Raw genomic sequence first — 16,668 nt, 5'->3', positions numbered from 1 at the left:
ATCTGATCATCTGTGTGCAATTTACAAGAATCGTGTGGTTTACAGCCTTTCAACCTTGGAGGCATTAAATCCACCTTGTTAAAACACAGATATCTGAGCTCCAATCCAGAAGATTTTTAACCCTATACCTTAGAGTCCAGCCAGACACGCTAATGTCCCACAAAATCTGAGAACCCGAGTACCACAACATGACTCTTCTAAATAAAACATAGAGCCTCAGATTTTATCTCACCCTAACCTTAATTCTTTTTTTTTTTTTTTTTTTTTTTTTTTATTACTTTCCCACTGTACAGCAAGGGGGTCAGGTCATCCTTAGATGTATACATCGCAGTTACAGTTTTTTCCCCCACCCTTTCTTCTGTTGCGACATGAGTATCTAGACATAGTTCTCAATGCTACTCAGTAGGATCTCCTTATAAATCTATTCTAGGTTGTGTCTGATAAGCCCAAGCTCCCGATCCCTCCCACTCCCTCCCCCTCCCATCAGGCAACCACAAGTCTCTTCTCCAAGTCCATGATTTTCTTTTCTGAGGAGATGTTCATTTGTGCTGGATATTAGATTCCAGTTATAAGTGATATCATATGGTATTTGTCTTTGTCTTTCTGGCTCATTTCACTCAGGATGAGAGTCTCTAGTTCCATCCATGTTGCTGCAAATGGCATTATGTCATCCTTTTTTATGGCTGAGTAGTATTCCATTGTGTATATATACCACATCTTCCGAATCCAATCATCTGTCGATGGACATTTGGATTGTTTCCATGTCCTGGCTATTGTGAATAGGGCTGCAATGAACATGCGGGTGCATGTGTCTCTTTTAAGTAGAGCTTTGTCCGGATAGATGCCCAAGAGTGGGATTGCAGGGTCATATGGAAGTTCTATGTACCCTAACCTTAATTCTTTAGCCTCAGTGAGAGAAAATTTAAGACAGTTGTTCAGGGTACAAAGGCTGCTCCCTATACAACAGTCTAGTGCCAGAAGTCTCAAGGGCCTCTCAGGTTTTTAAACACCCCGATGGTACGTACTTGATTAACTGGCAAAAGAAAGGAAGGTGCTAGACATCAAGGCAATGGTGTGTTACACCTGTACCCAGCCCCCAAGTGCCAGATTCCTTTATCAGAGTCTCCCCCAGGGCTGAGCCCCCTCAGCCAGCCTTTGGTGGGCTAAATCAGTCCCTTGTTGGCAGAGTGGACTCGGTTTTATGAAAAACCTCTGGACGAAAATCAAAGATCCCTAAATTATAAATCGATTTCTAATGGCAAGTTTGTGGGCAAAACCTATATATCTGTTCCAGCCTATCCTTAGGGGTGATGTAAAAACAGAAATACTGCTATGAGGAGACACTGTATATAAGGAAGCTAGAAATAAAAAGCCAAGCCCATTCATATCTTCAAACCACATGCAGTGGCCTCAAACAGAGGGGTACACCTTGTCCTCAACACTGCACTATTAAGGGGTCCCCTGAAGCCCTGCCTTTTTTTTTTTTTTTTTTTTTTTTTTTGTCTTTTTGCCTTTTCTAGGGCCACTCCCACAGCATATGGAGGTTCCCAGGCTAGGGGTTGAATCAGAGCTGTAGCTGCCGGCCTACGCCACAGCTACGGCAACACGGGATCCGAGCCGCGTCTGCAACCTACACCACAGCTCACGGCAATGCCGGATCCTCAACCCACTGAGCAAGGGCAGGGATCAAACCTGCAACCTAGTGGTTCCTAGTCGGATTCATTAACCACTGCACCACGACGGGAACTCCAAGCCCTGCCTCTTAGAATGTGGCTTCTGTTGTCCCCAGTCATCATGAGCCTTCGGGGAAGCTGGGTCCTAATTCTTTTACAGGAACTCATGATGTGCAGAGCTTTGAGAAGCCATATAGAAGCCCTGCTGGGCACCTTTGTTCTGTAAGTGATGATAAGGACAAGTGACCAACAGCAATGTCATCAACAATAGTTTTTTTATTGTTTCCTTTTCAGTCACACCCACGGGATATCAAAGTTCCCAGGCCAGGAATGGAATTCCAGCCAGAGCTGTGACCTACACCACAGCTATAGCAACACCGATCCTTAACCCACTGTGCCCGGCCAAGGATTGAACCAGTGCCTCCTCAGCGACAAACCAGATCATTAACCCACCATGCCACAGCAGGAACTCCAGCAATAGTTGTTTGGTTCTTTTTAAAGATCACTGATATAAATTCTCAGAAATTCGTACATGTGGATATTTTTAGGAACATCACTCAAAAAGAAAAACACAGATACTTCTTTTGGGGGTGATGGAAATGGTCTGGAATTAGCGGGGATGATTCCAGGACTCTGAATACGCTAAAAACCACTGAATCAAACACTTAAAAAAGGTAAAGCCTGTGTTATACAAATTATAAAAACTATTATTTTTAATTACCAAAAAAAGGAGAGAATACTTTTCATGTCAAAAGTATGAAGATTAGGTGGGTGGGATTCACTGTGCTTTTCAGCTTTCAACCAGCTGACTTACCCTGAATGGTGTAAATAAAACCACCAGCAACTCCCTCCACGCCTTCCATGAATTCATGAGGCAACGCACCCTCCCCAGCCTGAAAGAACAAGAACAGAAGTGCTTGCTGTTTCATGACTAGAAATACATTTCTTCCTTTTGGAAACTGATTTGGCAAAATTCATCACGGGATTCCGCAGCACATGAATCCATCTAAGATGCTGATGCACTAGACCTAATGCTCTCAGGACACTGTCAGCATTCTCCTACTCTTGCTGTCTCAGTACAAGGCCCAAGGTCAGGTACACACAATCTACACAGTGCTCAGAATTCCAGCTTACACAGAATCACGTCTTCTTGAACTTAATCCCAATACTATTACAAAAACCAACATTATTTTACATCCTAGCCCCACCAGTTTAAAAAAAAAAAAAAAAAAAAAAAGATTAACCACCTTTGATTTCTTAAAGATTGAGATGCCCGTGAGTTCAAATATACCCAGGCACACTTTAAGGTCACTGCTACCTTGCAGAGAAAAATCCCTGTAAGCAAACAGTTCAGACAGAGCCCCCCTGATAACTGATGTTGAAGGTGCCTAGAGGCTACTGTGGCAATAGCCAACAGTCCTTTCTACATCTTAGGGCTGGAGGATCTTTTGCTATCAGAAATATACCTCTGTGGAGTTCCTATCGTGGCTCAGTGGTTAACGAATCTGATTAGGAACTATGAGGTTGCAGGTTTTGATCCCTGGCCAGTGGGTTAAAGGTTCCACGTTGCTGTGGCTGTGGCTGTAGCGTAGGCTTGTGGCTACAGCTCCAATTCGACCCCTAGCCTGGGAACCTCCATATGCTGTGAGTGTGGCCCTAGAAAAGACAAAAAACAAAAAACAAAAAAAGAAAGAAAGAAAAGAAAAAGAAAGAAACATACTTCTTTTCACATCACAGGTTAGCCAATGTCTGACTCCAAGTGAGGGGCCTCGCCTCTGTGCTGCCTCTCCAACCACCGTGGGCTGGACAGGATGGTCACAGTCTGCCCTCGGCTTGTTTTACAGCATTTCTTCTACACACACACACACACTCAAGAGGGTTTACTGTGTGGCTAGTCCTCTCTTAAACAGATTCTTCTAGCAGAGCTGTACCATACACGGCATTTTTTTGTTTTTTGCTTTTTAGAGCCACACCTGTGGCACATGGAGGTTTCCAGGCTAGGGGTCCAACTGGAGCTAGAGCTGCTGACCTACGCCACAGCCACAGCCACGCCGGATCTGAGCCATGTCTGCAACCTACACCACAGGTCACAACAACACCGGATCCTTTAATCCACTGAGTGAGGCCTGGGATTGAACCCACATCCTCATGGATACTAGAAGGGTTCGTTATCACTGAGCCACAACAGGAACTCCCAAAGCAATGTTTTAAGGCTACTACGGAGACAAGCGTTCTGAGGTGATTGCGGTAAACTGCCATTTAATTCAGAATACGGTTTGTAGCTAAATGTGGAGGAAATTTCTTTCTTTTTTTTGAATGGAGGAAATTTCTAAAGATGAATGCTATGCATTCCAACTTTCTAGTGCCAGAGAAGAATGCACACTTAAAAAAAATTGTACACTCTATATTGTTTTGGCTTGTTTTAGACAATATTACTTTTTGTCTATGAATAACTTCTATCTAAAGGTCACAGCTTGGCTTTTATCTTTAAAATTTTTCTGACATTAATACTTGCTGCCAAGGGAGTAAGACAGGAAAGTTTTCAGCTCTATGCATTTATGATAAAAATCTTTATCTACACATGGGTTTCTTAGAATAGGTTACTAAGTTATCTGACTTTTTTTAAGTTTAGCTGAGAATTTAAGGTATCGTTTAGACCCTCCACAACCAGAATCCCCCCCAAAGCAGATCAGCAGAGTCTTTACATTTAAGCTTAGCTCTCAATTCAGAAGTAAACTGATTTCCTTTTGTGCAACCATCTGAATACTATAGAATTTTGGCATTTTTTGAATGTTGTTAAGTTTCATAAACAGAAAAGGAGGCAAGAAATTAAAGGCACTTGCTTTGAAAATAAGGAAAGAAAAAAAAACAGTAACTTCACAAAACATTCTATCTTAAATAAAGGACTTATAATCAAGGATAAAACCCTAAACACAGTCATCAAGGCTAAGGTTATAATTGCCAATGAACTTGTAGGTCCATTTGTCTAATGTCTTTTTTCCCTCACTGGACTGTCTGTTCTGCTGTGGGCATAATGGGACTATTTTGCCCATGACTGTGCCTGGCTTACAAACACAAGTGTGTAGTAAAAATTTTCTGAATATGTAATAACAAGCCACGTGATTTTCATTTCAAATTCAGGGGTTAATTTATGCAAATAAGGTTAATATTTAATGAAAATATATTCAGCTTGTGAATTTGAATGCCAAGTGCTTTCCTACTCATTAGACCAGAGCATTGAGGAGAATAAGTCTGTCTAGACATCAGCACACATCACTTATTTATTTAAAGTTCATCATTTTGAGTTTGCCTATAGGTTATCGTCCTACATTTACTTTGATAGAGATTTACCTGGCAAACAATTTTAAATTTTAAGCAAATTTGGTAAATGAAAAATGTGAGAAATCCCAGCAATGCAATATAAACGAAAATGAATACACAATCTTCCTTTTTTTCTTTTCTTCATCTTTTCCAGGGCCGCACCTGAGGCATATAGAGGTTCCTAGGCTAGCGGTCCAATTGGAGCTGTAGCTGCCAGCCTACATCACAGCCACAGCAATGCAGGATCCAAGCCGCGTCTGTGACCTACACCACAACTCACGGCAACGCTGGATCCTGAGGCCAGGGATCGAACCCACAACCTCATGGTTCCTAGTTGGATTCGTTTCTGCTGCGCCACGACAGAACTCCAAACACTGCACTTTCTAAAAGGTACTAATCTTATGGCAAAATTACATTTACTCAGGTTGAAGCTACAAAATCAGAGAACGTTTGTCTGTTTCATCTTTACGATGGTGATGCACATTTCCAGCATATCAGTTCTAAAACACATAAGGGCCATTGTTTATGAGCTGGTGTGAAAGTGAACTAAGAAACATTTTTACATATTAAAAAAGCTAAGGAATGCCAAACAACCTTAATAAAAGGAACAACTTACTGTAATGACCCTGAGAACCCCTCCTCCATCGTTGACTGTCACTTTGTGGAGATTTCGTGACACGAGGCCTTGGAGGTCTTGACTCTCCCACACGATTGTACCTTCAAAGCTCTATTGTGGAAAGATGAACAGTGAGTCAGTTTCTTTGTATTTTTTTTTTTTTTTTAGGGCTGCACACGCAGCACAGGGAAGTTCCCTGGCTAGGGGTTGAATTGGAGCTGCAGCCACTGGCTAACACCAAAGCCACAGCAACACAGAATCCGAGCCAAGTGTCTGTGACCTACACCACAGCTCATGGCAACACTGGATCCTTAACCCACTGAGCGAGGCCATGGATCGCACCTACAACCTCATAGTTCCTAGTCGGATTCACTTCAGCTGTGCCACAATGAGAACTCTGTGAGTGGATTTCTTTATTGCTGACATTTAGATTGGTTCTAAGTATGTTTCTGGAGAAGAGTTTATTTTTTTCTGAGACACTGGTTAAAACTTTTATTGCATGCTCTAACACATAACGCAAACATTTGGTGTATGTCTTAGTCTTTTCTTTTTTTCCATGAGCATCTAAACACTTACAAAGACCATAAGACTGTTTTACGTGCTGCTCTCATTCTCCACTGCATCAAAGGCATTTCCTTATGTGACTGCAGCTGTTGCAACCACTCTTTTTCAAGTGCTTATATCAATGTCACTGAGCAGATGCATCTAGAGGCCCTCAAACCTCTCCCCACCTCAGACATTTGCTACCAAATATCTATTAAAATAATGAGGCATGTTTTGGTGTAAATGTTTATTTCCCCCCAATACTTTTTTATTTAAAAAAAAAATTCCCAGAGGAGAAATTACTAGGACAGGAATAGAGCTATTTTATGTGGATTTTAGTATATACTGCCAAACTGCTTTTCAAAACCAAATTATATTTGTAGGATCAACAGCAAATTATGAGAATGCCAGTTGCATCCTCCTCTTCCCAGTATGAGATATTAGTAAAAGAAAAGACATTTAAGCTAATTTAGTGGATTTAAAGACATGGTTCCTCATTTAATTCCTGTTTAATTTCTTTTTTTTTTTTTTTTGCTTTTTAGGGCTGCACCCACAGCACATGGAGGTTCCCAGGCTAGGGGTCGAATTGGAGCTGTAGCCACCAGCCTACACCACAGCCACAGCAACTCCAGATTTGAGCTGCACCTTCGACCTACCCTTATAGTTCACAGCAACCTGGATCCTTAACCCACTGATTGAGGCCAGGGATCGAACCCACATCCTCATGGATACTAATCGGGTTCATTAACCAGTGAGCCACTATGAGAACTCCTGTTTCTTTTGATTTCTAATGGTATTTATGAATTATATAGTCTGGGAATTGCCTTGTCATGCTTCTTTGCCATTTAGCTGATGAATTTCATATTTTGCTTACTAACCTGTGTGAGCGTTCAATAAATTATTTTAATGGTGTATACCTCATATCTAAGAATATTTTCAGAATTGTTGGCCACTTAATATTATACTTTTTTTTAAATTCAAAAGACCATACATTCTATCTTGTCAAATCTGACAAGCTTTTCCTTGAGATTACTACTATTAAAGTTGGATCTTAGAAAGTTACACTTTCATTCCCATTTGAATCCTAATTTCTTTCCTTTTCTTTTTTTTCCTGCTTTTTAGGGCCACACCTGAGGCACATGGAGGTTCCCAGGCTAGGGGTCCAATCAGAGCTACAGCTGCCAGCCTACGCCACAGCCACAGCAACTTGGGATCCGACCTGCATCTGAGACCTACACCACAGCTCACGGCAACGCTAGATCCTTAAGCCACTGAGCGAGGCCAGGGATAAAACCTGCAACCTCATGGTTCCCAGTTGGATTCGTTTCTGCTGTGCCACGACGGGAACTCCTGAATCCTAATTTCTTTCTGGTTCCCAGTTTTAGTATCTGCACTCAGATGGCTCCTCTGTGAGGCCCAGGCCTCAGCTCCACAGTCCCTTCCTCTGGAAGGCTTTCTCCAGAGACCCTACAGAAGGCAGCCAACTCCCAATTTCTATCACATCAGCCTGTCTTCTTCTCCTAAAACCACTTGCCACTCATAATATTTGTTTATTTTTCTATTGTCAAACTACCTGCTCTCACTAGACTGCAAGCACCACTGGAACAGTGATCTTGTCTCTCAGCAGCCACTATTATCTCCAGTGCCTGGAATGCCTGATTTAACAGGCACTTGAATAATTTAATAAATAACACTGAACTCAAGATCAAGAAGAAAAAAAAAAAAAAAAAAAAAAAGGAGTTCCCGTCGTGGCGCAGTGGTTAACGAATCCGACTAGGAACCATGAGGTTGCGGGTTCGATCCCCGGCCTTGCTCAGTGGGTTAACGATCCGGCGTTGCCGTGAGCTGTGGTGTAGGCTGCAGACGCGGCTCGGATCCCGCGTTGCTGTGGCTCTGGCGTAGGCCGGTGGCTACAGCTCCGATTCGACCCCTAGCCTGGGAACCTCCATATGCCGCGGGAGCGGCCCAAGAAATAGCAACAACAACAACAAAAAAAGACAAAAGACAAAAAAAAAAAAAAAAAAAAAAAAAAGATCAAGAAGAATTGGGAGTTCCCACTGTGGCTCAGTGGTAATGAACTCAAATAGTACCCACAAGAATGAGGGTTCAATCCCTGCCTCCACTCCATGGGTTAAGGATCCAGCATTGCCGTGAGCTGTGGTGTAGGTTGCAGATGCAGCCTGGATCCCTCATTGCTATGACTGTGGTGTAGGCTGGCAGCTGTAGCTCTGATTCTACCCCAAGTCTGGGAACTTCCATATGCTGTGGGTGCAGCCCTAAAAAAACAAAAACAAACAAAAAGATCACATAGAATCAGTACTGGTATACAGCAGGAGATAAGAGACAGCTTTAATAGTCTAAAAACACTTCATGTGTTAAAATGAAAAGATAATTCTTTACAGAAAGGTCTCATTTAGCCAGAATTTTAAGGAGACCATACAAAACTGAATTTGTCCAATAAGCTAGGTCAGTGGTTTGTAAGCATTAAAAACAAAAAAACTTCTCTACCCAAAAAGCTAACAACAATGACAGAATCTGGCTTCCTCAGGCAGTGTGTCTTTTTATATTGAGCTAATGTATCCTTACACGTCATTATCTGTGAAAATTGTGATGCACTCCGCAGAGCCCTAGGGTCCCTCAGAGCAGATCTTGCAGACATAGCCGTGTTATCATTTCCTAACCTTTAAAACAGAGGAAATGACATCTACCTCAAGGGGTTTGAGGACGAGTGATTAATGTAAGTAGCGCTCAGCAAGCACAGCTTTAGCACCACTTGAAGGAACAGAAGGTGAGGTGCCCCTTTAAAGGATTCCATCGTTGGGAGTTCCTGTTGTGGTGCAGCAGAAACAAACCCGACTAGTATCCATGAGGATTTGGGTTTGATCCCTGGCCTCGCTCAGTGGCTTAAGGATCTGGCATTGCCGTGCGCTGCAGTGTAGGTCGAAGACAGTATCGAGTCCTGCATTGCTGTGGCTGTGGTACAGATCAGCAGCTGCAGCTCCGCTTTGACCCCTAGCCTGGGAACTTCCATACGCAGCAAGTGCAGCCCTAAAAAGAAAAAAAAAAGGATTCCATTGTCTTATCTTTGAAACAGTGCTGCTTATTTCTATACTTTCTCTGAGCGACCTTAGCTCTTCATTGAACATGATCTTCGCTGACTCAGTTCTTCTTGTAAAAATAAAAAAAACCTATTCTCACAAATAGATATATACCCAGAAGAATTTTAAAGACTAGGAAGAAACACATCAGAGAAGGTGGACAAGAGGTGGGTGACATATTTTTTTACCTTTTCTATATTTTCATCAAGTTTTTAACAGCGAATATGTATTACTTTCATATTTTTATAATTAGGAAAAAAATTTGAAACTAACCATCTGCACACAAAGTAAATTTGGGGGGGTCAATCTTCTTTCAGACAAGAGCCATTATGTAAACTTTTGAGGGTCTGCCATGTACCGGACTGTGGGCTCTGTGCTTGAAGATGAAGAGGAAAAAAACAACAACAAAAAACAGCCACCATATCTTTAAGTAATAAGCATAATATGTCATAACAGGCTCAATAAGTCATTCTGCTTGGAGAGGTCAGAATTTCAAAGATTATGATAGCTGAGCTTCATCTTATAGGAGTTTGAGTCAGAAAAATAGGAAGGAGGCAGATAAAGTAACACGTGAAAAGGCAGACGTGAAACAGCGCTGCATATTCAGAAAAACATTAAGGAGTTCCCGTCATGGCGCAGTGGTTAACGAACCCGACTAGGAACCATGAGGTTGCGGGTTCGGTCCCTGCCCTCCCTCAGTGGGTTAACAATCCAGCATTGCCGTGAGCTGTGGTGTAGGTCGAAGTCGCGGCTCGGATCCCACGTTGCTGTGGCTCTGGCATAGGCCGGTGGCTACAGCTCCGATTGGACCCCTACCCAGGAACCTCCATATGCTGCGGGAGCAGCCCAAACAATAGCAAAAAGACAAAAAAAAAAAAAAAAAAAAAAAAAAGAAAAGAAAAACATTAAGCAGTGTATTACTGCCAAAGCACAAGGCTGAGGAAATGGGGTGGGGACAGGGCAGGGTGAAAGGACAGCTGGGGTCAGCCCTGTTCCTTACAGAGAGTCTGTTCCTTACTCTGAAGGCAATGCGAAGCACCAAAGGTTACAAGCACATGAGTGACACAACCATATTTGCAAATCTAGAACGGTCACTCCAACACGAGGGTGGCAACAGAGGGGAGGCTGGTATGGAGAGTGGTAACCGGGCTATTTCAAAATTCCAGGTAAGAAGAAGTAAACAGCTATCTTAGGAATTAAGACTGCTCTCTGAACAACTGATGAAGACAGAAATAAATGGAAAGATATTCCATGGTCATGGATTGGAAGAATTAAATATTGTTAAAATGACCACACTACACAAGGCAGTCTACAGAGTCAGCACAGTCCCTATCAAAATCCCAAAGGCATTTCTCACACAAACAGAACAAACCATCCTAAAATTTGTATGGAATCATGAAAGACCCTGAATAGCCAAAGCAATCTAGAGAAAATCTAGAGAAAGAAGAACAAAGTCAGAGCATCATGGTTCCTGATTTCCAACTATATTACAAAGCTCTAGTAACCCAAACAGACATATAGATCAATGCAACAGAATAGAGCCTGGAAAAAAACCCACGCATGGCCAATTAATTGGCCCCAAATAAACTCATGTATGGTCAATGATGGACCAGAAATAAAACCATATATGGTCAATTAATTCACACCAAAGGGGCTAAGAACATACATGCGGACAGGAGAGGCTCTGCCATAAATGATGTTGGGAAAACTGGACGCCATATGCTGATCATGAATGAAACTGGACCACTGACTTATGCCACACACAAAAATCAACTCAAAATGGATTAGAAACATGAACATATAATCTGACACCAAGAAATTCCTATAAGAAAACAGAGGAGGAGTTCCCATTGTGGCTCAGTGGTTAGCGAATCTGACTAAGAACTATGAGGTTGTGGGTTCGGTCCCTGCCCTTGCTCAGTGGGTTAAGGATCCGGCGTTGCCGTGAGCTGTGGTATAGGTTGCAGACGCGGCTCGGATCCCGCGTTGCTGTGGCTCTGCCGTAGGCCGGAAGCTACAGCTCCGATTCGACCCCTAGCCTGGGAACCTCCATATGCCGGCAGGAGAGGCCCAAAGAAATAGCAAAAAGACAAAAAAAAAAAAAAAAACAAAAAAACAAAAACAAAAACAACAACAGGGGAAGCTACTTAACATCATTCTTGGGTATGATTTCTTTTCCTTTTTTGCTTTTTAGGGCCACACCAGTGGCATATGGAAGTTCCCAGGCTAGGGGTAAAATTGGAACTGTAGCCACTAGCCTAAGTAATAGGCACAGCAACAACAGATCCAAATTGCATCTGTGATCTACACCACAGCTCATGGCAACACCAGATCCCCAACCGACTGAGTGAGGGCAGGGATCAAACCTGCATCCTCATGGATACTAGTTGGATTTGTTTCCACTGAGCCACCATAGGAACTCCATGGTTTGTTCTTTTTTCTTTTAATTTGACACTAAAAGCAAAGGTAACAAGAGCAAAAATAAGTAGGACTACAACAAACTAAAAAGCTCTGCACCCAAGGAAAACTATCAACAAAACGAAAAGGCAGGGAGTTGCATGGTGGCTCAGCTGTAATGAACCCCATGAGGATCCATGAGGATGTGGGTTTAATTCCTGGCCTTGCTCAGTGGGCTAAGGATCCAGCGTTGCTGTGAGCTGTGGTGTAGGTCGCAGACGTGGCTTGGATCTGGCATTGCTGTGGTATAAGTCAGCAGCTACAACTGACTCGACTGCCAGCCTGGGAACCTCCATATGCTGCAGATGTGGCCGTAAAAAGACAGAAAAAAAAAAACAAAACAAAACAAGCCCACCTACCAAATGGGAGAAAATATTTGCAAAATCATGTATCTGATAAAGGATTAATATCCAAAATAAATAACTCACATAATAGCAAAAAGCCCATCCAGTTTGTAAAAATGGGCAGAGTATCTGAATAGACATTTTTCCAAAGAAGACATACAGACCACTGACAGGTACATGAAAAGGTGCTCAACATCAGTCATCATAAGAGAAATGTAAGTCAAATACACAATGAAAGATCAACTCCTACCTTTTAGAACAGCAAGTATCAAAGTCACAAGAAGTAACAAGCATTGGCAAAGACATGTGGAAAAGGAAACCCTTGTGCACTGTTGATGGAAATGTAAATTGATGCAGCCACCATGGAAAAGTTTGGAGGTTCTTCAAAAAATTAAAAAAAACCCAAGTAGCCTAAGATGCAGTAGCTCAAGTTCTGGGTAGTCATCCAAAAAGAAATGAAAACATTAACTTGAAAAGACATATGCAACCTCATGTTCACTGCAGCTTTATTTATAATAGCCAAGGCAACCTAAGTGTCATCAGTGGGTGAGGAGATAAGGAAAACGTGGTATCTGTACACAGTACAGTCACTCAGCCATAAAAGGAATGAACTCTGGCCATTTGCGACATGGATGGACTCCAAGGGTATTACGCTAAGAAAGGTCAGTCAGACAGAAAAAGACAAATACTGTAATGATCTCACTGATCTAAAACAAAAACAACTGAATTCACAGATTCAATTCAATAGCAAAGAGATGGGTGGTTACTAGAGGTGGAGATGGGGAGGTGGGAGGTGGCTAAAATGGGTAAAGTCAGTCAAAAGGGTCAAACTTCCAGTTACAAAAGTCCTGACTATAGGTAACAGCACTGCTGTGTATATTTGAAAGTTGCTAAGAGAGTAGATCTTAAAAGTTCTCATCACAAGAAAAACTTATAACTTTGTCTGGTGATGGATATTAACTCGACCTGTGTTTATCATTTTGCAACATATACAGACATTATATACTTGAAACTAATATAATGTTGTAGGTCAATTACATCTCAATTAAAATAAATAAATCAGGGAGTTCCTGTCTTGGCTCAGCGGAAACCAATCTGACTAGGAACCATGAGGTTGCAGGTTCGATCCCTGGCCTCACTCAGTGGGTTAAGGATCTGGCGTTGCCGTGAGCTGTGGCGTAGGTCGCAGATGTGGCTCAGATCTGGCATTGCTGTGGCTCTGGTGTAGGCCAGCAGCAACAGCTCTGATTAGACCCCTAGCTTGGGAACCTCCATATGCCATGAGTATGGCCCTAAAAATACAAAAGAACAAAGAAAAAATAAATAAATAAATGAATCAAAGACTGACCTTATAGTAAAAGAAACAAGGTTTCCAGTAACTGGGAAGAGCTCAAAAGTTGAAGCTTAATTAGTAAAATCAATACCTTAAAACAACATGTCAACTGGCTACCATAGGAAAGCTGGGCTAAGAGAGAAACTGTGGCAATTGAGCAATGTGCAAGGGGAGAAAAACACAGTAACCGGAAAATATAAAGCATTCTGGTCACATCCTACAAGACAGCTCTCTAAAGCACCCACCTCCCACTGCTGTAATCAAATTCAATGCCCAAACTCAGTACTGTTGAGACTGGTTTTTAGGTGTTCTGACATCCCGAGATGTGGGCTCTAACCCTGGCCTCACCGAGGGGGTTAAGGATCTGGCATTGCCATGAGCTGTGATGTAAGTCGCATGGCGCGGATCGTGTTGCTGTGGCTATGGTGTAGACCGGCACAACACAGCCCTTGAAGAACAGGAACCCCCAAATACAGACAAGGACCAGCAGTAACAAGGGCAGCCCACATTTATGTACTAAAGGCTTACACATGGCAGCACCTTTTAAATACTCTACATCTATTAAATCATTTACTCCCTAGAATAACTCTCCGAGCTAGGTCTCTGAGCAGTCTGATTGGACTCCTAGCCAGGGAACTTCCATATGCCACAAGTACAGCCCTAAAAAGCAAATAAATAAATAAATAAATAAAACAAAAAACTGAGATCTAACATTTGGCCAATATTACTTGGTTGAGCCACTTTCTTTTTTTTTCCCAGGCTAGGGGTCTAATCGGAACTGTAGCTGCCAGCCTACACCAGAGCCACAGCAACGCAGGATCCGAGCCGCGTCTGCAACCTACACCACAGCTCACAGCAACGCCGGATCTTTAACCCACTGAGCAAGGGCAGGGACCGAACCCGCAACCTCATGGTTCCTAGTCGGACTCGTTAACCACTGCGCCACGACGGGAACTCCTGAGCCACTTTCTTAATTGAAAGTAAGTGATACCTTTGACGGCACACTCTTCATTTAATAAGGAAAAAATTCATACATGAAATTTTACTTTATTTTTATTTTTTGCTTTTTAGGGCAACACCTGCAACATATGGAGGGTCCCCCAGCTAGGGGTCTAATCAGAGCTACAGTTGCCGGCCTAGGCCACAGCCATGCTGGTTCCTTAACCCACTGAGTGAGGCCAGGGATTGAACCCACAACCTCATGGTTCCTAGTCAGATTCGTTTCCACTGCGCCACGACAGGAACTCCCATATATGAAATTTTAAAAGCACATACAGGTAAATACGCATTCTCATACAATGCTGATGATTATTCAAATTGATACAAAATGCTAAACTGCCCTCCAGAAAGAAATCGTATGCCTAAAAAAATGGGTATAAATTTGAGCCAACAATTCATCCTAAGAAAATAATCACTTAGAAAAGAGAGTTTAAGGTATTCACTATTATCTTTTTTATAACATTGAGAAAAATCTTCCCAGTATGTTTTAGTTTCACTTTTATTTAAAACATTTTAAGCACAAGTTCATATACAGGTGAAATAACGGAGATTCCTTTGACAATCACATAATTAACATATATACTTTAGCCACCTGTACTCAACTCCAAACATCTGCAGCCTATTATAAAATGTGTGATTTTGGTATTGTGTAAATGTGAACAGCACACCACATGACTGGTGGTAGGAAAATGTTTACTGGTTAGTCAGCAGGGCTGGTCAATTATCCAGGTTCCACATCTTAACTCAAACTTGACATCTCTGGATGACCTCTACAGCCGATCTAAAGTGACTGCCAGAGATGGCTGGGAAACTGAGCCCTAACTGTGGTTCCAAAGCACTCTGGTCAGAAAGGCACTAGACTAGACCGAAACAGACTGGAAAGGCTGAGGGTGATGGATGAACGATCTGTTCGCGTCCACCCGTGTAATACACAGTGCAATGCAAACACACTTCGGTTTAACTCTAGGACTGATGCGGGCACTTGGCGGCCGAGGCAGTCTCTAGCACACACCTATTAATTAAGGCGGGACCTAGAGGAACAGTTATGTCTTCAAACACCTTGCACAACTTGGAGAAGTTTTATTTATCTTGGAAATGGGACCAATCTCTTTGCCATTCCCCTGTCTGTACTTCCCGCCACTCCTCCACCCCCTTCTTAGGTAAGCAAACTATCTGATTTATAATTTACTCAAATGGTACCTATGTCTGGTCTTTCTGTCAACCATACCTATTACTATCTTCTGTTACTAAAATAGTCATGCAGTTCTCTACTCTGCTAAATGAACCATGGTAACATGCAATGCCTTTCAGAAAGTGTGGTTTAGACTTGCTGGGGCAACAAAGCTCTCTGAAGGTGTGAAGGGGCTGTATTTTAGTGCGTCCCAGCAGGCGGTCTCATCTACAGCTCTGGAGAGCTGTTCTGGTGCAGGACAGTATCAAGGGCCTGCCTTTGAAAGCACACACCCAGGCCGACAGACACCCGCATTGGTACTAGAGTGCTTTCACTACAGCTGTACCTCTGGTAAGATGAACTGCTCCACAGGCTTGTACCATAGCTTGTTCACCTGAACACCACAGCTCGGAGGACTAAAGCGAGCAACGAAGAGGGCCTCCTATAGATTGGGGGGGGAAAAAGACAAGAAGAAATACTTCAGATCAGACATGGCACATGCAACAAGTTTTCAAACAGTTTACATCTTGGTCAGCTAAATTCTCAGTGGCTCCAATCATGGTTACCAGCATTGTTCAACGGTGCTTCAGGGCTTATTTGGGTTTTCTTGTGAGATCATGGATAGTAAAGAAAGATATTTAAGATAACCAAAGATGTCATGAAGTTCTAAAACACTAAATATAATCCACATAAGCTTAATAAAAGGACACCTTGACAAACTGTTATCTTTAGGATGAATAAACATCAAGGTCCTACTGATGTTTGTCAGGGAACTATATCCTATGATAAACCATAACAGAAAAGAATATGAAAAAGAATATATATATATATATGAATCACTCTGCTGTACACCAGAAATTAACTCAACATGATAAGTCAACTATACTTTGGACTACCCACCGTGGCTCAGTGGGTTAAGAACCCGACTAGTGTGCATGAAGATGCAGATTTGATCCCTGGCCTCACTCAATGGGTTAAGGATCCAGCACTGCTGGGAGCTGTGGTGTAGGCTGCAAATGCAGCTCGGATCTGGTGTTGCTGTGGCTATGGTGTAGGCCTGTAGCTGCAGCTTGGATTCAACCCCCAGCCTGAGAACTTCCATATGCCGTAGGT

The 16,668-nt window shown here is 42.4% G+C and overlaps 1 protein-coding gene across 2 annotated transcripts in view; it reads right to left on the bottom strand.

Annotated features, from left to right (window-relative positions):
- B3GALNT2 (beta-1,3-N-acetylgalactosaminyltransferase 2) overlaps window positions 1-16,668 on the bottom strand; it is a 69,330-nt gene that overhangs the window by 13,410 nt on the left and 39,252 nt on the right. For both annotated transcript variants that reach the window (XR_002338968.1, XM_021074398.1), the window contains exons 5-7: window positions 15,902-15,997; window positions 5,611-5,721; window positions 2,488-2,566 (exon numbers count right to left, since the gene is read on the bottom strand). Coding sequence is in view for 1 of the 2 variants with exons in the window: in XM_021074398.1 (XP_020930057.1) it covers window positions 2,488-2,566; window positions 5,611-5,721; window positions 15,902-15,997 (286 nt within the window). In the remaining variant the exon portion in view is untranslated. The remainder of the gene's footprint in view (window positions 1-2,487; window positions 2,567-5,610; window positions 5,722-15,901; window positions 15,998-16,668) is intronic.

Source organism: Sus scrofa, chromosome 14 (genome assembly GCF_000003025.6).
Source record: "Sus scrofa isolate TJ Tabasco breed Duroc chromosome 14, Sscrofa11.1, whole genome shotgun sequence".
Lineage (NCBI taxonomy): Eukaryota > Metazoa > Chordata > Mammalia > Artiodactyla > Suidae > Sus > Sus scrofa.
The sequence above is the reverse complement of the archived record's forward strand: the minus strand, read 5'-3'. Positions and strand labels throughout refer to the sequence as shown.